This window comes from Corapipo altera, unplaced genomic scaffold, assembly GCF_003945725.1.
Source record: "Corapipo altera isolate COAL_440 unplaced genomic scaffold, ASM394572v1 23, whole genome shotgun sequence".
Lineage (NCBI taxonomy): Eukaryota > Metazoa > Chordata > Aves > Passeriformes > Pipridae > Corapipo > Corapipo altera.
The window spans coordinates 15,795,235-15,818,545 of record NW_020884878.1 but is presented as its reverse complement, the minus strand read 5'-3'; the positions used below and the strand labels follow the sequence as shown (position 1 = coordinate 15,818,545).

Here is a 23,311-nt window from a genome sequence, read left to right as displayed (position 1 = left end):
ATATAACTTTCAATTTCACAGTGAAAATCAGGATATGCTGTTTCATCTTAACATTTATTTAAGTTTTCACATAGTTTAAACAAAACAACATCCCATTTCAACTGATAAAATAAAAAGACAAAAAAAAATAAACCACTTCTACGAAGTTAGCCAGTGTATAGACTTACTTATTTTACAAAACAAAAAGGAAGGAACATGTTACAAAATAATAATCAAGCCAATCAATGTCAATAGTGCAAAGAATGAATTGCAAGTATGAGAGAGAGAGAGAGAGAGGGAGGGACGGTAGGACGGATGGGAGGATGAATGGATGGATGTGTGAGTGGCTAGCTGGCTAAATAAAACAGGAAGATTAGGAACAGTTGTGCCTGTTACACACAGAATTTTGTGTCTCAGACATGTCATGATGTAGATTTAACTTTAGTGGCAGAAGATGGTAAGTACTTGATCCATAAGTGATCTCTTGTGTGCTGCAAATTCTTGCCCTGGCCAGTTCTGGAGATGAATATAGCTATAAACACCAACTGCTAAGAGTCACTGAAAGGAATTTTTCACTATCTGGAACAAAGGTGACTTATCAGGGGCTTGATTACTGCACTCAAGGGCCAAGGAATTACCGAAAATTTTATGCAGGCAACAGAGTAAGTACCTCCAGGCTGAACTTTGTACACCTTTTCCTTTGCTCTTTTACATGCAATTGCTCTCTATCCTGGAAGGTCAATGTTCAAGAGGGACTTTTAGCAGCTACTAAATAATGTGGACAGAGAGACCAACAGGTCTTATTGATTAAAAATGTCAGCCAGTAACCCACCAGAAAAGGAAAATTATTTATGCAATGTTTCTGATGATACAGTTATATCTGTCTCCTTCATAGGATAACTAAATTCGAGTCTAAATAAAAACTAGAACAAAAATAACAGAAGTCAGTTATAGTATTTATCATCTGAATTTACACATTTTCCTTTCCTAGCAGAGTGTCCATAGTTAATAAATGCAAGAGGCATTAACTAAAATACACTCAGCTGCCCTGAGATGTTGTTCATCTTTACCTCTTGTGGTCAAAGACACTTTATTTTTCTAGGCAAAATTCCATACAATAGCTCAAGTCTTACCACAGTACAAAAATTAAACAAAACAATAATGAGAAATAGAAAGAGGGCTGAAAGTAAGAATACCTTCAGGGAGTAAATGTATGCTTACCTTGAAGGCACATTTCCTGCATGGAGTGTCTGAGTACTACAAAGCTTTCAAATAAACCAAAGGACAGTGATTGCATTTTTCTCAAAAGAAGTATTAATCTGAAACTAGTCAGAGATTTTTCTGCAAGATTTAAAAAAAAAAAAAAAAGAAAAATCATCCCCACTTAGCTTATCTCTAAATAATTTCAGCTACTCTCAAAACTCACATAGCTCAGATCTTGTCCCTCACTCCCATCAACAGTCTGTTCAGATTAATACTATACTCCTATGGATGAAGAGTATATGGTTCATGGACATAAAGTTCATGCATGACAGTGTCCACCACTGAAAAATTGGCACAGTTTAATCAATAAAGAACAGTGGAAGCCTCATTAAGGGCACTTAGGATCCCAGTGTTCAAATGCTCAGTGCTCATAATGGTGCTGAACTGGTGACACCAATGCTAGATTTTCTAAAGGTTTTGGTTGTGAGCGTTTTTTTTAAAAATCAAACAACTAACTCCTGTCTTTTAACAGGAAATAAGGTCTTTTGAAACTCTGTCTGTGGTATTCATGCTAAACTCTTGAAAACTCAATGGGAGAAACATCCAAAAAACGCTCTTTGGAGATCAGAATGGATTAAAATGACTTTCATATAAACCAGAACACTTTTCCAGTTTTGCCTGCTTAGCTCCATGAGGATTGGAAGAGATACTTCAGTGTACAACTAACTACAAAAGAAAGATTAAATTCAGGTCCATACTCTTTCTTTCATTCATTGATTCTGAATTTTAAAAAAAGAATCAATGATAAACTGGTAGAAAAATGAAGTAAATCCAGAAACCTCCAGTATGTTTATCTTTCAGTTTCTGGGGCATGAAGTATTCTGTGGCTTAAATATGACAGAGGCTGAATGGCTTAAGAATTCAACAGAGATGGAAAATGATATTCCTTTTATTTTCTTCCCTCCTTAAAGAGTACAACATAAATTTATTTGTATTACCTATCTGTGTGTCCATGGGCTGGGGGGCAATAGGCAAAAATTAAGACACTGAGCCTACAGGTCAGAGTAGGAAATCTCCCAACCATTTCTTTCACAAGACATTCTCACACTTCCTCAGTAACATCTCAGCACTCCTTCAGCTTGGTTTTCTTGGATTTCTTGCTGGTGGGATTTCAGAAACTGTACACTAGGAGCTGTAGTGAAAAAACAGGAAAAGTACCCAGAAGTTCTTTGACTGCCTTTGAACAGAAGAATGAATTTTTTAGAGGAGTTGCCATGCAACTTATCACAGCCAGCCTGTAACAGAGCTGACAATCAGTCACAAATTCAGCCCTTGGGGCTGAATCATTTAATAATATCAGTAATTTTAATCCACTGATCTCAAAATTCCTCATAAAATTTAATAGCATTCTTCCATTTACAGAAGGATGTTGCAAATGCTTAGTACTAACTGGTGTGCTCTGAGCAGCTTGATGAGGGCTACCTGCAACAGAGTATCACATGTTTATTAAGAAAACCTAGAAGGACTGAGATTTTACATATTTACAGTGGTGTACCTGTGTTAAGTATGTATCACTAGGATGATATAGGCTTGAAATTTAGGTTCATATAAAAAGGCATTTATAAGTTCCCTATAATTTGTTTTAAATTCTACAACTACCAGTTTCAGACTCAATGTAATTAATCTCATGTTTTATTTGGGATTTTAACATTGTAGTAATTTTCATAGTAGTCATTGTGAAAGTATTAAATCAAGAGTGTATTAATTTTTGTTATACTCATTGTAATATAAAATAAATTTATAAAAAAGCTTTCGTTTTAATTCACTATGATTTTAAATTACATTACCAAGGCTTTCCAAATATGTATTTTAAAGTCAGTAGTAACCTTTCAAAAGACAAATGATTTAATAAATTATTTTTTTTACATTTAAAATTACAAGACAAAATATTACACAAGCCATAGAAACAACTAAAAATGGGTACTTTTAACACTGTTTTCTCTGAAAATATATGTGAGTGATTTATGTCTTCTGCATTTTTATTTAGAAAGAAGTTTTAAGACTTGCTGTTACTTCCAGCCAAAGTGGAGATTAAAAAAATCTCCGTAATAGAAGCATGTTGTTATTTTTTGGAAAAGATTTTGGGGCCCAGTTAATGGGAGTATTATGAAGATACAAGTTACTTATATTGTAGGTTCAAGAAAGAACATGAAAATAATATTGCGCTGCATGGACTTCCAAGGATTTTCAGAAGAGCAAACAACATTGTCTCTTAAAGTAATTGTGTTATGACATTTTCAATAACCACCCACCTTACCCATCCAAGAAAATATATAAACCCCCCCCAAACCCAAAACTAACCCCCCATGTTTTTCCCTTAAATATCTTTCTAGGCAGGAATGAGCTAATCTTAGCAAAGTCTCTCCTGTATCTCCTCTATTATAACACACATTCCCTGTTGCTAGCAGCCATAACCACGTTCAGTCAAGATACCAGAACAGCTCAGAATAAAAAAATAAAAATTTCAAGAAATTGCAGAGGCTTTCTTGTAACTTGTGCAGACCCCACGAAAATGTGCACAATGACGTCATTTTGGGGGATGAGACAGGAAGGGGTGAACAGAAGAACAGCTACGTAATTGTCTGTCCTGTCTGTAGTTCGTCAGCTTAAACACAGAGATCATTCTCTATGTTTATGTTGCAGAGTGTGTTGATTCTCCAGAATGATGCTCAGGGTTTTCACTCTGTTGACCACTCTGAAAAGGAGATTTTATATAATCTTTCACTTGATGTTACCTGGATTTTATTTTGGCAGTTCAGAAGGAAGTGATTCAGTCAATGACCAAACCAAAAGGCATATAAATAAAATGCTTAATGTAGGAGGGCAAGATTGTAAGTGAGATAAAGGCTGCTTTCTGGTGTGGCTGTGATGGTTGCCAGACCATACTTCAGTGCAGAACGTAGATGGTGAAGAGGCAGAAAAGGCAGGCTTGACTCTACAACTGTACTTGTATCCTTCCAGAAAAAGCCCAAGGGTCTGCTCCAAACAAACCGCTGATGAGCTTCTTCTCAAAGTATGGATCATCACACAGCAAAAATTAATACTCTTCAGAGTATTATTTTAAAAGTAGTACTCTATAATTTAACAGAAAAATACCCAAATCCTGCAAGTCCTTTCTTTCAGGTCTGTTAGTTTGACCATTCCTCTTGGGACTTGCAGACCGATCTTCCTTCACTGCGTAGCACATTCATTGACATTTGCTGTATTTTCTCCCTTCAGATCCTCATTCAAGCTTTTTTTCTGCTCTATTTCAACCTGACAGAAGAAAAAGAGGGAGAACATTTGTAATGAGAAAGGAAAACAAAAGAGTCAAAAATCTTCCTCAGTGGCGGTTTGTGTCCTACTCAGGTGAACTGAGAGGGTTGTGAAGAAAAAAACCTGAAAATCAAGGAAAGTTGGATTTTATTTACTATAAATATTTTAAGTCTAATCCAAGCAGTTCTACAATTCAACAGTGTCATGAAATCATTTCCAGAAGAGATAATGCATGCAGAGAACTGGTATCACATGATTTTTTATTCATTATCGTTCCCAGATATACTCTGAATCCAAACCCAGAACCAAATCTGCAGATGATAAGTGGCCTCCTAAGTGACAGCAGAAAACCAGCCTAAATTTTAAACTCTGCAAAGACTGATGTATAAAGCGAAGCGATTAATTTTCTAGAAGATCTTGAGTTGGAAGGGACCCATAAGGATCATCAAATGCTCCTTGAGGCACTGCCTAACACCAACCCAAACATCAGCACCCTCCCTGCTGTCCTCAGGTTCAGAGCTGCTTTGGCTTAGAGATACCAATTTGTATTGATACAGGGCCAAGGGTATCTATATTTGGGTCTTAAATTTCTACATCTCTGAAAACTCAGGAATAATCCACTGTTTAATTCTTAAAAGGGATACTTAGGAAGATCAAATACCATCTCCAGGGAATTTAAGAGACTATTAAAAATGTAATTACAATTACCAGTAAAAATATTTGCCATGAGGATCTTTTCAGACTCTCTCATCATTGCTCTTAAAGAAGGCAGGTAGGATTCCAATTTCTCTTCCGAGTATTCAGCTAACACGAAAATTTACTGAGATTCTTGGCAGGTATATACATAGTGTACTTTCCCATCTGCTCCTCTCCTTAGGGCAGGCAGGAGGAAGAAATATTTAAGCAGAGAAATAATGGGATCCTTTTGTCTGCTGTAGGACTCCCACCGTAGCACTCTCACTGGAGGTGCTATGAAGAGCAGCAAAACTCCCTGTTCACACTTGTACCATATCAGCTAATCCCAGCAGCTGGCTCTGTGCATGCTTTTTCACAGGCAACTGCAAGCAAATTTATTTCATCTTTGCTGAAGGATAATCCTGCCTGTTTGCCATGAATCAGTAGCACATGGGTGGCACATGGGTAGCTACTGCAGACAGCCTGGCATGTGCCAAATTCCCACCTCATTTTGCCATGGTATTTTATTTGTCTGCTCACACTTTTCAAGACAATGAAAGTATGCAGTGTAACCATGGTGATTGCCACATGCTCAGTTTTACCTTGTAACTGTAGTGTGCTGAATAGTTGACCCACTTCCTCACATCGGTCTTGTCCTCAACAGAGATGGACCGAACAGCAGCTTTGGATGCAGAAGTAGTGGGCATGTCAAATTCCACATCTACATAGCGGACAAAACTGGAAGGCACTTCCCGGTCAGAGCCAAGCTCTAAGTGACAGAAGAAGCAGTGAGGATGGCCAGAAGCTGGAAAAAGAGAGCAAACAGTAATGCAAGTAACGTTGGATGAATGAGAAAACAACACCTAGGAGAAAGCAGCATCATTAAGCTGCAGGGAACCGAGAATCTCCCCAGGTGAACTAGTTCATAGCAAGTGACAATATCTTACCTGTTTCAATGCTGTTGAATTTACCAAAGTAATTAAACAAAATGCAAAAAGGACTGCCAATTACTCTAGTTTGCTTTCAGTGGGTGAAAATACAAGAAGTAAATTGAGCACAGTAGGGCAAAGGTATTTGTCCTCTTCTGGTTCCTTCATTGTCTGTAACATTGGGGCACCCCTTCTGAGATGTTATGAAATTATAGCAAGGGAAGGAGGGATTTGGAGATATTGCACATGAATTTGAAATTTTTATCCCAATTTCTAGTAAAAGAAAATGTACTGGATAGGCTTAAATAACTTTCCTGGGTTCAAAAAGCAAATTTGTGCAAAGCTACAGAATAACTGTTTGTTCCTCACTCTCGCCTGTGACATGGTGGCTAATTATTAAAGGTGGCAAGGTGACGTGTTTAGCTCTGTCATCTGTCAAAGATAACCTTTGTTATTATCTTTCTTCTTTGGTTTGCTGGACAGCAGTTATGTTTAAAAACTAAAGTAGGGAATTCTAGTCAAGCTAGGTTGGTTTTGTTTCTGACTGCTGCCATCCCTAAGCTCTTGAGCAAGTAATTTAATGTGTGTGCCTCAGTGTCTCTGTTTGCAAAATGAAGATGAAAGCCTTCAAAGCCACAAAGGACTTTCTGATTGAAGAGAGTCTATTACCTATGTATGTGTAAATGAATGTGTAAATGAATGTATAAATAAATGAACAGAATCCTTGTCTGCCACTATTATAGGCTGCAGGATTTCAGGTTACTTGTTCACTGGAAAAGTTCTTCTCCATACAGATCAGCAAGATGTACAGGACAGAGACAAGAAAGGAGGAAGGTAGGCAGAGTAAAGAGAACTGTGTGTGGAAAGCCCAGAAACTTGCCCTGGGAAGAGCAGGAATACACCTGCTTAGCCCAAAAGTCAGCCTTGTTAAGCTGTAGCTTCAAAAGCAAGATGTGGGATTTTGAGGTGTCACTTGTCCCAACAGGATGAAATTGAACAGTCTTTAGAGGACTTAGGCATTGCAACATCCCACTTGACCTCTGAAATAAAGCCAGAAGAAAAACTTCGCTCAATGTAAGTCGGGGCAAGAATTTCATCTAGTCGGCCTCATATTTCAAAACAGTCTAGACAGAGTTTCCTCACCACTAGAAGGTGCTCTCTGGTACTGCATTATGAAGATGCCTAAAAATGGGTCATTCCTGATTCAAAAAATCTGTATTCAGCACTCAGTACTGGCAACCAATTCCCAGTCTCAGGATCTCCATCCATTCATATCTCTTTCCTCACCCTGTGCCACTCTGAGCAGAACCCTCATTGTAATCCTTTCTGCTCATCTGCTTTGTCATGCTTTCCCTCTCCCTTAGTTTGCCATGGGTTGCTCCCTCCTTCAGACTGGAGACCCAGCAGTCCAGGAGAAGCTGCTCTGTGCTCCAGCACAAGCCCCATCCACAGCTACAAAATGTTAGGCTTGTGCCACTACACTCCTGATCTGGTATGTGTTCAGATGCTTTTGGGGTGGGTATGTGTGAAGGTAACACTGGGAAGTGTTAAACTGGGCTTAAGCACACTGCATGACAGGTGCTTTGGAGATCTGAGCTTTTAAAGTCTTCATAATTTCAACTGGACACATGGAATCAGTGACCTATTTTAACATACCTAATGTGGATATCCATAGGATCAAAAAAAGGGGGAGAATAAGGAGGGGAAAACAAAGAGGGCAAAAAGGTAACCCCCCCCCCCCAATGCAATTAACAAGGTAATTTTTCAATAATTTAATTTCTTCTAGAAGGAGAGCCCATTAACAGAAAAGACCATGCACAGCAGTCAAAAAATATGGAAATTATTGATTTAAACCAGCTCAGCATGGTAGACAACAAGGTGAATGGATTAGGAAAGCAACTCCTCCACTGAAGCTATTGCAAAATTACTTAGCACTTAGTGTTCTTTAGTGTCCTGGCTGTGAGGTCCACAAGGCACAACCTCTCCAGACTTTGTTCAACAGGCTCATTCAGAGTTATTTCTCTAATGGACAGGTACACTTTTCAGTAAAATCAGGAGGAAATCAACACACAGCTTTTGTATGCACATCTTGTTTCCTTGAGCTTCTAACATTTTGTTCTGACAATCAAGGATCTGATAATATAATTCATATATATGCATGTTTTACTGTGATTGGGCGGAATCTTTTCTGAATAACTCAGATGTCCCAACATGTTTGGATTAAAGGATTTAATTTACTTCAGAAAGTATACCAGGCAGCATGCCTGGGATACACAGCCAAACTAGAGAAAAGTTCAAATCCAGATTCCAAGGCTCTGCATAGAGGATACATCTCTGCTTTGCTGAAAGAGCGTTTTCCCACGATTGAAGACTGTTTAGATGTTTCCCTAGTATTCTACTGGTGGATTAAAAAAACTCAACATGTGAAACCCAGCCAGCAGCAACTGGAGCTCTGCGAAGTCTGTAAATAGGCTTTCTTTATCAACTCTTTCGATCATATTAATTTTGAATATGAAAAGGGCAATGATGTTTAACAAGCCATTTTGGACAGGACTTCAGCAATGTGCTCAGTAGAATCCAGTCCATAGTTTTTCCTTAGGTCAAATCACAGTCAGAGTATGCACTGTCCTTCATTGGTCATATGCTTTTCAATGTTCAGTCATAAGAAGATGCTTTGGCTACAAAATAATACAGACAGTGCTGATAACACTGTCACCTAGAGTGAGAGTGCAAAGGGCCCCATCCCATTGGAAAGCACAAAAAGAAAACATTTGGATAAGACAGCAAAGCTGCTGAAATAATTCTTAACAATTTGGGTGCTTAGGATTCCACAACCTGAATACAAGCAGTGAACTTCAGGAGGGACCAGCTTTCCTCCTCAGCGGGGATGGCAGGGCTGATGGTGTCACGGGCCTCACGTCTGCACAGAGCCTGCATCAGTCCTCATTTGGGGAATGGAGGGAAGGAAGAGTTCCAGTTGGCTACCTGGAGACCTCTGGAGTTCCTGGGACTGTGTTTGCAAGCAATGTGTCAGAGCACAAACCGTGGATGAACAAAAGGTCTCTTAATGTGTGCCTACATACGTGCTCCTTTGAGCATGACTGGCAGACAGGCACGTGTGCTGGAGACAATCATGCAGTGCATGTGCCCCAAGTGGTGTGGACAGGTTGTGTGGCCTCTGCTGGCAGGGTGGAGCTACAGACTGTGGCCACCTGCAGCATTTCCCCCAGCTGCAGTGTGACACCACTACCTCCCTCTGGCTCTGGTGTCCCAGGCACCAGAGCAGTTCATTAGCAGACCAGACATTTACAGAAGAACCAGAGTGTTCTTAGAGATGAGTGGCAGGTGTCACAGTAAGAAAGCATCAAGTGTGAGTCAAGGGAGTAGTTTTATATTTAGTGCTTGAGAACTGCATCATTTATAAGGACTTTGAAAATAGGTGGAGGTGGGTTATTATATGACTTATGGGTACGGCTGGATACAGCCAAAGTTGCCCAAGGCTGGGAGTTAAACCGCACACCAGTATCACATGGTCAGAAGTGTGTGTGGTCCATCAGGCAAATCTAAGAAGGAGTGGGAATCAATGCTTTTGAGTATCACTTATATATACCCCTTTGTTTGCCACATACTTTGAGAAAGGAAACCCGTGGGATGAAGTGTCATCAATAAATAGAAATAGTTCGTGAAGGGCAAGGTCAAATTGAAACTATACTTAGCCTGCCCTGTCATCACTTTGGGATTCCCTCCCTCTCACATACCTCATGTGTCTTGGCCAAGACAGTGCATCCAGGGCCCTTCCTTTCCCTGAAATTACATCTGATCTGACCGGAGGGGTGAGGACACTTTCTTCCTCTGAGGATGTAAACAAATACTAAAATACTGTCCTGCGTTCTGCACGGTGACACAATGGATAGATTCTCTGTGGCAGAGGTCCAACAGCAGCAACATATCTGTAATGCATTTCCCCCTGTCACAGTGTATATACAATAAAGCCTCACACTGGGAGAGATGGGATCAGGGCAACAAGAGGCACTCCCTCAGAGTAACAATGGGTAAGGAGCATTACCTTGCAGAAGGCAGTAGAGACAGGAGTTTTGCCTCTTCTCCTGGCATGTTACTGCTACTGGCATGTTCTGTGATTGTGTTAAAGTCTGGGGGCTTTAGTTTCCCCAGCTGTAATATCTATATGGTATACTGAGATCTTTGGAGAGAAGATGCCACAGAAGGCCCAATTTCACAGCATCTCATTCCCAGAGCTCCTGCAGATGGCACAGTGAGATTTTTAACAAGCATGTTATTGCTCATAAACAGTCTGAGGTTAATTTTTCATTGCTATATTTTTCTTGAGTTTCCAAGCTCTGTCTTCTTATGTGCCACACTACAGGAAATATGGAGCCTTCCCTTTTGTCAGTGATATCCCTCCAAATTTGTAACCTATGGTGTAAACTAGTGTCCTTGGGCTGAGATGTCATCCAAAAGATTAGGAGACTTGGATTACTGCTTTGCTGACACTATAACTCAAACTCAGGAAAAACATATGTCCTTAGAGAGAGCCAAATCTGGTACGACACTGAATTTTCCTCCAGGGAACACTGAATACAGAAACCCTCCTAGTCACCCAGGTGCATTACTACAGCATACTAAAAAGTGCATCTCATTTGTAAAAAGCTATTTGAGATCAGAGAAGCCAAGAAGTAGAATTCACTACAAATAAAAATAAACCTGAGTTGTCCACCTTTATTGTGCACCATGGATGAAAGGTAGGAAGTAGAATGACTGGCAGCAATGGCCCAAGGGAAAAGTAGCTTGCCTACATTATTTGAATGTTTAATTATGAATATGTTACTAGAAATACAAAGATTTGTGGATTTCATATTGGTATTCTCTCCCCAGGTTCAAGTTGTAATTGCATGTCTGCACTGATTACAGAAGCATAGCCACAAACTGGTGTTTGGAAATTTCTATTTTTTTTAAATGGTTGAGCAATATCTTCTGTTCTCTTACAATCCCTATTCCCAATACTTTATAGGCAGTAATTGTGGCATATGCATTGAAATATATAGCATTGTCCCAGTATGCTTGGCAATGCATGGAAGAAATCACATGTGCTGGATGGAATTACAGCAGTTTATCTGGCCTTGTCATTCAGCTCCATAGCATAGGATCTTGCCTTTGCAAGTTACCCAAAAAATCCTGCTTCCAATAGCAGTACTGAGCATACAGTGACGTTTGATGCGTAAGTCTCATAATCATAGAGTCATAGAACCATTTAGGTTGGAAAATACCTTTAAGATCATCGAGTCCAACCATTAACCTAGCATGAACTTAGTCTACCACTAAACCATGTCCCTAACTGCCACATCTACACCTCTTTTAAATACCTCCAAGCAGAGACAGAACACGTATTTTTGCATCTGGAAAACCCAAACCTGTTTTTATCATTACTTATATTTGTAGGATATATAAAACTATTGTGATGAAAGGTCACATAAATGCTTCAAGCAACTAATTTATGTCCTTTAGTATATTACAGAGGATGCTTTCTCTCTCACCATGTAAACTCACTATTCCCTATCTTCCAAAATACATAACTCCTTTTAGTTTACTCCTGCAGAAATGGTATGCACCACTCACCTGAGTTTTTGTCAGGCAGTCGGTTTATCCTCCATACAATGGAATGAAAGGCGTGCTCATATTTGGCAGTTCCCAAAGTTACTCTCATTACTGGCTCAGAACCAGACAGACCAGTTGATCCGAAAGTGGCTCCCTTGTTCACCTTGGCTTTCAAAGATTTCTCCCCCAGGACACTCTCCCTGCGGAAGTTCTTCACCCACTCATTTGGCACTGGGTAGCGGATCATCACGTTTTCACAAGGGACCTGAGTTAAAGGGTCATGATTGGAAGAGAATCCAGTGGACATCATCAGCCAGCTCTGCACCTCCACCTCAGCACCATTGATGCTGGCAGCTGTCCTCAGAGTAAAAGGCAAAGTTTTCTCAGCAAAGACAGTTCTGAATCGCATCAGTTCAAACCGGCAGGCATCCAAAGGGTTGAACAGGATAATACGGGAGTTATTAAACATATCCTCATCCACACATGAATGGAACTGACAGCTGTACAATTTAATCCACTTAGTGGTAGTAGTGGGCATAATATCCTGCCTTGCAACTATTTCATTCCCTTTGATCAGGATATCATTAAGGCCCAGCCTGCACTCTGCCAGGCCAGAAAGGAAGCTGAGAACATAGATATGGGTCAGCACACAGTGCTGGAGAATCGCACTGTCTCCCTTGGCCAATATGCCATGAAACTCATCCCTGACATCAACAGTGATTTCTTCTTCTTGATAGTTCAGTCCCACTGTGCTCAGATCTGTTGATGAAGCTGGCAAGTTCATCAGCGTGTCTTGCACAGCAGTGATGAAGCTAAGGAAGTCTTCATAATCTGTAGTCCCAAGCTTGATAATTTGCTCTCTCTCTGCTGTGTGTGCAATGGCTGGTTTAGGCTGATACTTCTTTTTCTCCTTGTATGTTGTGCGATCCAACCGCACACTGTGTATCCTTCCATTCTCGTCGTAGTTCTGGAGTTTGCGCTCTGAAATCTCATGATTGATTTCCAGTTTGAGTTCTCGGAAAGGTTTCTCTAGCCCCTTCTCATAAAAAAGCTGTATACATCCACTGTTGGTCAGCTTGACATATATTGGTCCCCAGTGCCTGGATGACATAATATTCTTCTTCTCTGGGATCCTGAGCATCATTGGCCATCCGTCCTTTGGCTGAGCTGGTGCCAGGTTAAATATAGCTGCATCCAGATCATATGGCATCATGGGGTCATCATCAGGCAAAGTAGAACTGCTCACATGATCTGGGTCTCCAATCTGGAGTTGTTTGAGCTGCTCTACAGCATCTGTGTGGGTTAGACTTTTGTTTGCCTCATGGAAACTGATGGTATCAGGCTCTTGATGGAGAATAATGAGAGAGTCTCTTTGGCTTTTGCCTGGAGCACTGGAGACAGAAGAGCTTTTGGAACGCCTCTCTCGCTCCTCAAAGAAGGAGCTGAATGGATTGATGGGTGAGGGTTGGACATCTCGCAGAGATTCATCCAGAAAGGGATTAGTAGCACTCCATGGTGGTGTTTCAACAGAAGGCAACTTGGTTAGGGAGGAGAGATCTAGTTTTTGAATTTTAGAGAGGTCCCCCAATGTGCTTTTAGGACGTTCCCTTTTCTTCAAGGATGTAGTGAGGTTAAAGTTAACATCTGGACCCTGTGTTTCTGCAGACGGGGTATTTGTTTTCAAGGGAGAAAGGTTCTGAGGTGAAAAACTGACTTCATTGTCATCAAAAGTCACCCAGCTGGGAAAGCGGACTGTGGTTGGGGTAGACGAATGCCCATTCACAGAGGTGTTGTTCAGCTGCCAGTTGACAGCCTCCATATCTATCTCTTCATCTTCCTGGAGAGACGAGGAATTGTCTTTAAAAAAAGAGGGGAGGGGAGGAAATTTCAGCTAATTATTCTGAAGTTACCTACTTCTCTCTGCAAAAAGAAAACCACAGTCTGCACAAGTCTGTCTGCATGCTCATGGAAGGCCTATTCATCTGCTGGGCACGAATAAGATAGTCAAAAGACTTGGCTAAAATGCTGAAGAGTCTGACAAGAAGTAATGAAGAAATATAGTTGAACACATAAAAGGAATCCAGGAAGAAATGCAAAAGGAATGACAGCAATGATTGTATCGATCTCATCCCAATGTAACAACCTAAAGGAGAAAATTAGTCCATATGTTGTGGTGGTTTTTTAAAACTTCCCTCTCTAAATTTTCAGGATGAATTTCTTCTCTACAGTTATATTCTGCTATTTGTCTGTAGTGTTCCCTCACTTTTGTCATAATTTTTTCCCTTTTCTGACCCTATACCCTTTGCTCTATAGAAGAATCCAGTAGGAAGAGGAATGAACATTGAGGAAAAGCACTTCTCCAATCTGCCCCCACATACCTGTCTGTGCATTTGATGTTACCACAAAAGCACACAGGGATATGGTGAAGGCACCATAAAAGTTGCCTAGCTGGGATTTTTGCCCAGATTTTGTTCTGTAAGGAAACTCTTTGGCCTACCCAGTGAAAAAGAGTCTGACAGTCCTTGGATGTCTCTGAAACATCTCTCGGAGAAGTGTGATCTACGGATGTACGTTAGGATAAGGAAAAACTTAATTTTGACTTGTGGAAGCTCTCCTCGTCCTCTGTCAGAACATGGCACCTTTGACTGCTGTGTTCATAGTCTCAGACTCTGCCAAGACACTTTGTAAAAGCCCACACCATGCTGTGCTATTTCAGTCCCAGCTCTTCTGCAGAAAATTGCTGCAGTGGTAATAAAGTGTTTTCCAATATAAGGACAAATTTTCAGAGTTCAGAAATTAAATGATTTTCTTCCCATTTTCTTCCCACTGGCTAATGAATCAGAGTACTGCTAAAAATGAGCAGCCAGCATGAAATTATACTCTGTAGCTGCACCACAGGTTTGCACTACATGATACAGCAGTGTCCTTTTTCCTTCTCCTAGGCATAGAGATTCCACGTTTTACATAAGTCACTGTTCTTCAGTACAAGCAAAAAAGTAAGTGTAAAATACAGCACTTTGGTATGGCTGTAAACCTGTGATTTGAGCATATTTTACAATATCAAAAACAACAACAAAACCAAACTATTTAAGTCATTATTTTAATTGCCACCAGTACCCAAAAGGATGAGTTTGATTTCCATTCTGCCTCAACCATAATAATAATTACTTGCCATTTAAATTACCATTTAGAATATGAAACAGGGAATATTCATGCCAGCCAAAGTTCTGCCATAAGCTCATTATAGTGTCTTGGGTAACTTGGCATTCTGGGCCTCTGATTTCAGCTATATATAACTTTACTCAACCTTTTGATCTAAGGACAAAGCACACCATGCAAGTTCAAAGGGTTATTACATTTGAGAATTATATACGACGCAGAATGATACCAATTTGTTTTTCAAGCCGCAATAACACAAAGCAGTAACAAGAATAGATAGCTTTTACAGACTACCCAGGCATTGCAAAGTGTATTTGAAAAGAAGTGCTCTATCTCAGTTTCTCAGATTTTCTTCTCTACCCTGCCATCTCATCCCCAGCTTTGCACAGTGCCTGTCTGCAGCCCCTGCTACTGTTCATACCACCGGGTACAGTGGGGAATTCTTTAAGTCTTGTCACAAGGTTATAAATAGATTTGTGAGGCAAAAAACCCCAAGCCAACAGACTATTATCCACAACCACACCCTGAGGGGTCACTGATGTGATCTCTGTGGTTCCCTCTCTTATTCTTTCTCCTTCCACTTGACAGGCTTCTCAGATCACATTGAAAGGATTCATCCTTAGATAACTTTTTAATTCATCATACTCTGCCATATCCTATCACTACATCTCTTTGAACTTGGTCGTCTAAATTTAGGCCATGTAAATCACTGGCCTGATTAAACCTAGTGTAGTTGTATCCCAAATCTGTACTACAATAGTACTACCTAGGCTGCTCCCAGCAGGGGGTTAGTGACTGCTTAAATATGATGCCTGTTCCTTGGTTAACTATTGCAAATTCATCCCAAGTCCCAAAATAACTTTAGTTGTCAAAAGAAGTTAAATCATCTGAAGTTGCAAAGAAGTTACGTTACAGAGCTTAAAACATAAAAATTTCATCTGGGTTCAATTAATTTATCCCCATTAGTTTCTGTAAGAACTGCTATATTTCATTTTAAATGTAAACCATCGTGAAAATACTAAACTGAAGATGAAATACAAGAAAATTATTACTCAGCCAGGTTGAGCCACCCTCGTACTGCAAGAAGATTGTTGAACAGCGCTGTCCTCCATGTACTATCTTAAAGGATCACCAAAGTTTCTGTGGACTTCTTTCATTGCTGTTTTGATATTTTCTTATTATTCTCTATCTACACAAAAGTATGTGTTTATGGAAGGTAGGACTAGTGTATTTCAGGCATTTGTGCTTCATTGCCCCGAATTATTTGTCTTGTGTCTTCTCCACTTGTGCCACCTCTTGATGCTTGGAGAGGGAAAGGAACATCTTCCCAGTAACCAAGCCTGACCTAACCACTAAGAAACTGGTATCAGATACACATAAGAACAGCAGTAGTTGCAGCTGTAAGTCTCATTGCAACCAGCTATGTATGAAGCTATTCAAGTGCCTTTGTTTGTCTCATGCATTTTCCTCTCCTTTGTTTATCTTTATTCATCTGGAGAAACTAATTATACAAGGAATGAAATTCAATCAGAGCCCTTTCATTATTCCTTGAGTAAAGAAAATGTTCAAGATAACAAGATTAGTTTGCAACTTAGAACTTTTCTGTGTGATTTAATTTAAAAATACTCAATGTTTTTATTGTGTATGCTTATTGAGTAGTTAAAACTCTCGTTCTTGAAAATAAACCATTTCAGATCTGGTATGGAATAACTGAAACAATATTTCAGCAATTCATTGTCTACGCATAGTTAATTCACCTTTTCTTTGTACAGATCTCAGCTACACTGTCTGCTCTTGGCTGTAATTACAGTTTTGTAAAAGTTTCTTGCATGTTGTGCAGTCTGTACTATGCAGTGGACTGAGCAATCAGAATGGATCTGGCTAGAAAACATTAGGTACTTTAAGAAAAAGCACTGCTTATCACTTAAACACAGCTTGCTTTGTTTGTCTTCTTTCAGTAAAGAAGGCTACTCTAAAAAGAAATTGAAGCAAACATTTTTTGTCCTCTTAACATATTAAAAACAGTCATATTCTCTTATGTGCAAAACAATGGCAGTGAATGGGCCCCAGAATTCTTATAGAAAAGAAGGTTTTTTGATTTAAACCCATTTGAGAGTCACAAATCTAGAAAGCTTGTGCTCTTCCTGAAGATCAGTTCATGTGCTTCCGTTAGCTGGCCAGAAGGTGGTACATTAAGACTGATATAATTAGAAGAAGTCTTCAAGATTTTTACAAAATTTAGACAAGACTATGCAAGATTTAGACAAGACTATGCCTGTTTAAAGAATTCACAATATATACGTGACATAATACTATTGTATTTGAAAAATTTGAACTAAGATGTGAACAGAGCTCACATAAGTGGTGAAGAAAGGATTAAAACCTGCTAGTTTTACCTGACAGCTTATCACAGAATCATACACTGAGTTGGAAGCAACCCAGCAGGATCATCAAGTCCAACTTCCGGCCTTGCACAGGACACCCCAACAATTAGACCAAGTACCTGGGAGCATTGTCCAAATGCTTCTTGAACTCTGACAGGCTTGGTGCTGTGACCACTTCCCTGGGGAGCCTGTTCCAGTGCTCAACCACCCCCTGGGTGAAAAAGTTTTTCCTGATATCCAACGTAAATCTCCCTGACTCAGCTTCAAGCTGTTTTCTTGAGTCCTGTTACTGGTCACGAGAGTGAAGAGATCAGTACTTGCCTCTCCTTTTCCCCTCATGAGGATGTTGAAGACATGAGGTCTCCCCTCAGTCTCCTTTCTCTAGGCTGAACAAACCTACTTCTGTTAAACAAACATGATAATTCATAAAGTAAATGTCTTAGCAAATAAGCATACCTACATGACTCATTACAAAGCAACTTTGTTTCCATCCCTGAAGACATGGTAGAGATATGACTGACATATTTTTACCACTAGGTCATCTAACTTTGTTCTCAGCAAGGTGTGCTCAGCCCAGAGGTTACCACGACAGTGACTACACCCTAGCCTTTGTCATTAATACTATCATGGGAGTACTTACACTCCCAGTTTGGTTAGGCATGACAAAGTCTGTGTGTGAAGGGACAGAGTAGAGCTGGGAAACACAAAGATGAACCTGTCTCAGCAGAGGGATCAATAAGAGAATGAGCAATTCTCTGCAGAAGAATGAATCATGCTGCCTCTTTCATCCAAAAGGAGAACAAAGAGCAAAAGAGAAAAATGAACACACAAACACACACACACACACACACACACACGGTATTTTTCAAAAGCAGTTACTTTCCAAATACTTTGACAAAGATAAATGAACTCTTCCTACTGTACTTTGGACTTTGCTTCTGTCCACAAAGGTCTGCCTCCTTCTTTGACTTTAATCTGCAGTACATACACCATATCCTTCAATAGTGAAATTGCCACTGAGATGAGACCATGGACCTCATGAAGAAATATTCTGAGAGTGAATAAGGAAAGAGAAGTGCTCCTGCTAGCTCAGGAAGCTTCAGGAAGTTGATGTTCAGCAAGTGGAATAAATCTCTAGCCAACCCTATAAGTTCAAACACAATCCCAGTACACCTTGGAGGAGCTGATTGAACAAGCTCCATATCCATTGAACATCCACTGAACAAGCTCTATTTTGCAAAAGCAGTTACATAAATCTCTCATACTCAGACAATACATTACTTCATTATGCCATATTTTTTCAAGCAATATATGATGGACTGGTAACAAAATACAGAGGTTTGCAGACCCCTTTAGTTTTGTCTTGAGTGCTTGAGGTAAAATCATGTGGAACAAGCCTGACACTTGCAGTGCCAGACTGCAGGTGGAAATGTGCCAGCTACTGGATCCTTTTAGAATCTGGGGTCCCACTGAGCAGCATAACCTTTGACTAAAAAGCAGCACACAATGGTCTCATGTGAGTTATTGAATCGAACGGCAGCTGCAGTACTACATAAGTGTGGGGCCTGGGTCTGTCGAATAAATGCGAGAAATCTTCCCATAGCCATAGAAATCCAAAACAGGAGACTGTCATGTGCGTTAGATGCCTGGAACACCCTGGGTTTGCTATTGCCAGTCCATCAGTTCAGAAACTGTACTGGTAAAAACCACAAGTGGTAACGTCAGCTGATGAAAACTTAGTAGTTAGCACAAAATAACTGGCTAATCTCTAATTCCTAAGTGGGCAGTTCCTGCAAGACTGAGGCCAGTATCACTCCAACTATCCGCTCAGTCTTGTGCTGATTCTGTAGCGAAAAAAGACAAGTCAGTAAACAGGGATGTTGAATAAGGCTTCACTAGTGCTCAATCCACTGCTTCCAAAAATAAACACTGCACATCATCTAGAAAGAGGATATTTTACATCTTCAAAATGCCCTATTGCAAACATTTCTGACTCCCCACAACATTTAAAAATAGTAGCGCTAACTTCCTCATTCCTGCACCCAAGGCATTTCCCAGGATCAAGTTTTATATCGTATCAAGTCAGCAGCTCACATCCTGTCTGCCAGATATATCTGTGTATCTCAGGTCATCCAGTCAAAAGGCAATCTCATATTTATACACTACCTTTATCCTGAGCAAAACAAAAATGATTTACAACTTAGGTCACTGCTGATATTTACAAAGATCCCAAAGACTCATTTAGCAATTTCTACTGTAAGATTCTGTGGAAACTTCAATTTCAGCTATGTATTTTAATAATTTAGTTACCTTATGAAGTGTAAAGACAAATGTGTTCCATAGACAACATAGCTGATACACACCTATAAATTATGGAAGTTAACAGTGCTCAACTTTTATCTAAAGCTTGTGCTATATATTTACCCCTTGTAGCTTGTTATGCAAACACTTTCTGTTTAAAGTGCAAAGAAGACCATGTAACTACAGTCTGGCCATTTCTTCTTGACTCAAAGTATATGTGAGTTCCAGGCTATAGTGAGCTAACAGGTGCAATGCAAAGGAGAGAGGAGCTCTAACAAAGACATGTGTAGGTGACTTTGTTTTTTTTTTAATTCTTGGAGAGATTTTGGACACATAACACAAAGGACTGAAGGTGACTGGCTGGAAATACTGTGAGAAAACAGAAAGGACAGCCTAATCTATGTGTAATGCCTGACCCACAGAGATATCACTGAGGATGCACAAGCCAACACAACACCTTCACCCTCAACAAAAAATGTTGATTACCGGTGCCTGAGAAGCAGGATGATGCAAAGGATATGACACAGGAATGGGCTGCAAAAGGCTTAGGTGCTAATCTGAACCATGTGATAGTCTAAGTGACCTTCAGCCTAGCAATTTATGCCCTCTACTCTGCAAGTTTTCTCTCCATAGCAAAGCAAAAATACTGATGTAATGGGAAGTGTTAATGGCTGTTGTCAAGTGTGTTTGATAAATACACTATCATAAGTCATGTGAAAGCTTGTGGGCTTTCTAGGAACCATGCAGGATAAATGGAATAAGCAAGGAAGCTTCTGTAGGGAATAAAATAATTAGAGACAGTAGAAGCCTGTGGCCCTTAGTTGAGCAAAACAACTCATAAGTGCCAAGATACTTCCTTGTGCTCTGGCTTTTACAAGTAGGTGCATCTGGATGAGAACAAATAGAAAGGTGGAGAAACTGCAGCTAAGACTCAATGCTTACATACTGGACTGGCTGTGAACTGCAAGGAGAAATGCTGGGCTTTCACTTCTTACTGTTTGTTCCTCTCATAGGCTGAGAAACAGGATATTGTTCACATTATTTACAGGTAAGAAGGATTCCACCAAAAATATTGGACGTAAGTAAAAAATGCTTACGAAAACCTTGGAAAGCAAACTCTTGCAACAACAGATACTGAAACATGCTTGTTATAGTGAGATAGGCATCACTTTATTCTGTTATTATTCTGTTGTTTTCAAAATCCATATTGTGCTGTTGCTAAGGTAGTTGCAGGGTTGAGTCAGGATGCTGCATTGCTGATTTTCACCTCTTGAGGCCTTCAAAGATGTGTTTTGGATATATGCTGAGTAAGACAATTTAGAGAGACAGGACATAGTAAGAAGAAATATTCCCACTATGGTAACCTAACTTCAGCCTCCTTTACAGTGACACTCTTCTCAGTTTTTGCCCATCCACGAAAAATAACAATGATATTACAGGGGTTGGCTTGGAGAGTGTTTGTAAAAGCATGGCTTACTGGCAGAGTTCACACCTGCCCTGCCAGTCTGACTAGCATAACCATACTATCAACAACTTCAGCAAACTTTGGAAATTAAAGGAACCGACCCAGCTCACCCATCGTGTACCTATAAAGAAAGGACTCCCAAGGATGGTGGAAGACAGAAAACTTGTCAGCATGTGCATCCAAATACATTTTAATTTATGCTCCTGCTATACATCCCTCTGTAAAGTCTGAGAGTCTTTTTATCATTCCAAGGTGCTATCAGCATCTCATCTCCAGCTTCAGGGCAGCTGTCGACCAGCCTGGGAGGCTGTTATGTCGGAATGGCTTGTTTTACAACATATTGCTCTGATTGATGAGGCCATTCCCCCCCTTCCACACTCATCTGTTCCAGGCCTGGGACTCCCTTAGCACAGCCTTTCCTTCAGTCCAGGCTCCCACCATAAAACTCCAGCTGTTGTGCAGATATTCACAATGGCAGGAAATCAACAGAATCAAATAGTGGGCTGTTGTCTGTCATTTGGAGTTTTGTTTTTCCTTTTTGTATGTGTGTGTGTAGCCACCACGGTACATGGGATTATTCAGGGTCACTCCATAGAAGCAGCCAAACAGAAATGATACAACAAGCAATTTCTTCCTCTCCCTTGGACTACACTGGTGTGATTACAGTGAGCAGAGAGGCCCGGGCCTCTGTTAAATGTGAGAGTTTGACCAAAAGAGACCCATGCACGAAGAACGGAAAGAAGCAACTCATTATGTTATCACAGCACTCTCTGGTGAGAAGTGAAAAGGAAACCTGTACTTCCTTCCTCTGCACAGATTGTAAGTTCCCACCTTTCCATCTCTAATAGGCATCTTCCCTCCAAGCTACAATTCTGACTGGGGACAAAATACAGGGTATACAAGGCCCAAATTTCTATATGTTAGTCCTGCATAACTTCTCAGACAGGCTGATTTCTTTTCTTATTTATTAGTTTTAGCAGCCCCCATCACCACTGTGTCTCCTCTTTCATCCCCAGATGATGCTCCCCATTCCTTTGATGGGAATGCAGAGTAGGGAGGAACAAGGAATCCCAAAAATTTCTGTCCTGGGGTACCAGAACTAAAATTAGGCAAGGTACAAGGGTTGGATGCAGTGGGAAATCCCTGGACAAAATACACCACAGAAAGCTAAGTGGAAATAAACTTCTGCATTCTTGAAATGTGGAAGAGACCTAGCAGGTCTCTTCAGGGTACAGGACAAGATTAGAGGGAAAAGAAAAGGATGGACAGTGTGATTGAAAATCTTACTGCCTCCATCCCCAAACTGTGTAGCTGGTTTGGTGGCAGCAGAGAGACAAGAGCTGAGCACAGAATGTGATCAATGTGAAGGAAAACAACAGGGCCCCCACAGCTGCTGTGCCCTGTAAACAAAGCTCGGCTTTCTGAAGGGCCATGTGAGATTTTGCAGAAGAGTCCTGAAAGAACTGATGTTTGCCTAAAGGAAACAACAGGGATTAGACTAATGAGGAACGTGGGATAATAAGATAATGAGAGGACTTTACTGAGCTTAAACAAAAGGTACCCAGACAATAAAATATAATTATTAACGTGTTCCTATAAATAGATCAAATGAACATTCAAGAAATGAATGGGCAACAAACATTTAACAAGTAATTAAAATATTCTAAAGCAATATCTTACATAGTGCACTGACAGGTGGAGGAAATTTGACAGGAGTTATCTTAGAAGAACAACATTGCTATAGACAAGAATGACTGCTCAGGTCACTAGTGAGCAATCTGTTCCAACATTTCAAGATGTAAGCTGATCACATCCTACAAAAAGAGATTTTTTTTCTTCATAAGATAATGCTGCAAAATTATTTCAGTTGTTAAGAAAATGGGGGGTGAGTGGAAGTTTTTTGCCCACTGGCTTATTTGGGTATGGATGATAAAATACTTAGATAAAGTGTCAGAAATAGATGTCAGATGAAAAAGTATCACCAGTGGACTTCCATTAGGTTAAAAAGTTTAGAAGAAATATCTAAAGGGATTTAGGAAGGTAATGTAAACTGATCTTTTGCATTGCATCTCCTCAGTTTGCAGGTTTCTACCGCTCATCTAGGTCCCATCAAGGTCAAATGGTAGAAACAAAAAAGTCAGTCATGTGGACTAGGATATGCACCCTATGGAAAGACTTGAATTTAACATCTCATGGGAAATAGCATTTCTTGTAGGATTTCTTCAGGAACACACATATGAGCACTTAAAGTCATGAAGGAGAATACTGCCCTCATATTGGCTTAATGA

The 23,311-nt window shown here is 40.1% G+C and overlaps 1 protein-coding gene across 2 annotated transcripts in view; it reads right to left on the bottom strand.

The window, feature by feature from the left end:
- Nucleotides 1–35: 35 nt before the first annotated feature.
- Nucleotides 36–23,311, bottom strand: part of STON2 (stonin 2) — a 68,264-nt gene continuing 44,988 nt past the window's right edge. The window contains exons 5-7 of one of the 2 annotated variants that reach the window (XM_027638048.1): nt 11,736–13,571; nt 5,775–5,977; nt 36–4,497 (exon numbers count right to left, since the gene is read on the bottom strand). In XM_027638048.1, the coding sequence (XP_027493849.1) occupies nt 4,414–4,497; nt 5,775–5,977; nt 11,736–13,571 (2,123 nt within the window). In that variant the 3' untranslated portion in view covers nt 36–4,413. Of the gene's footprint in view, nt 4,498–5,774; nt 5,978–10,167; nt 10,361–11,735; nt 13,572–23,311 lie in introns of those variants that run through there. The other variant, XR_003526743.1, reaches the window with a different exon arrangement.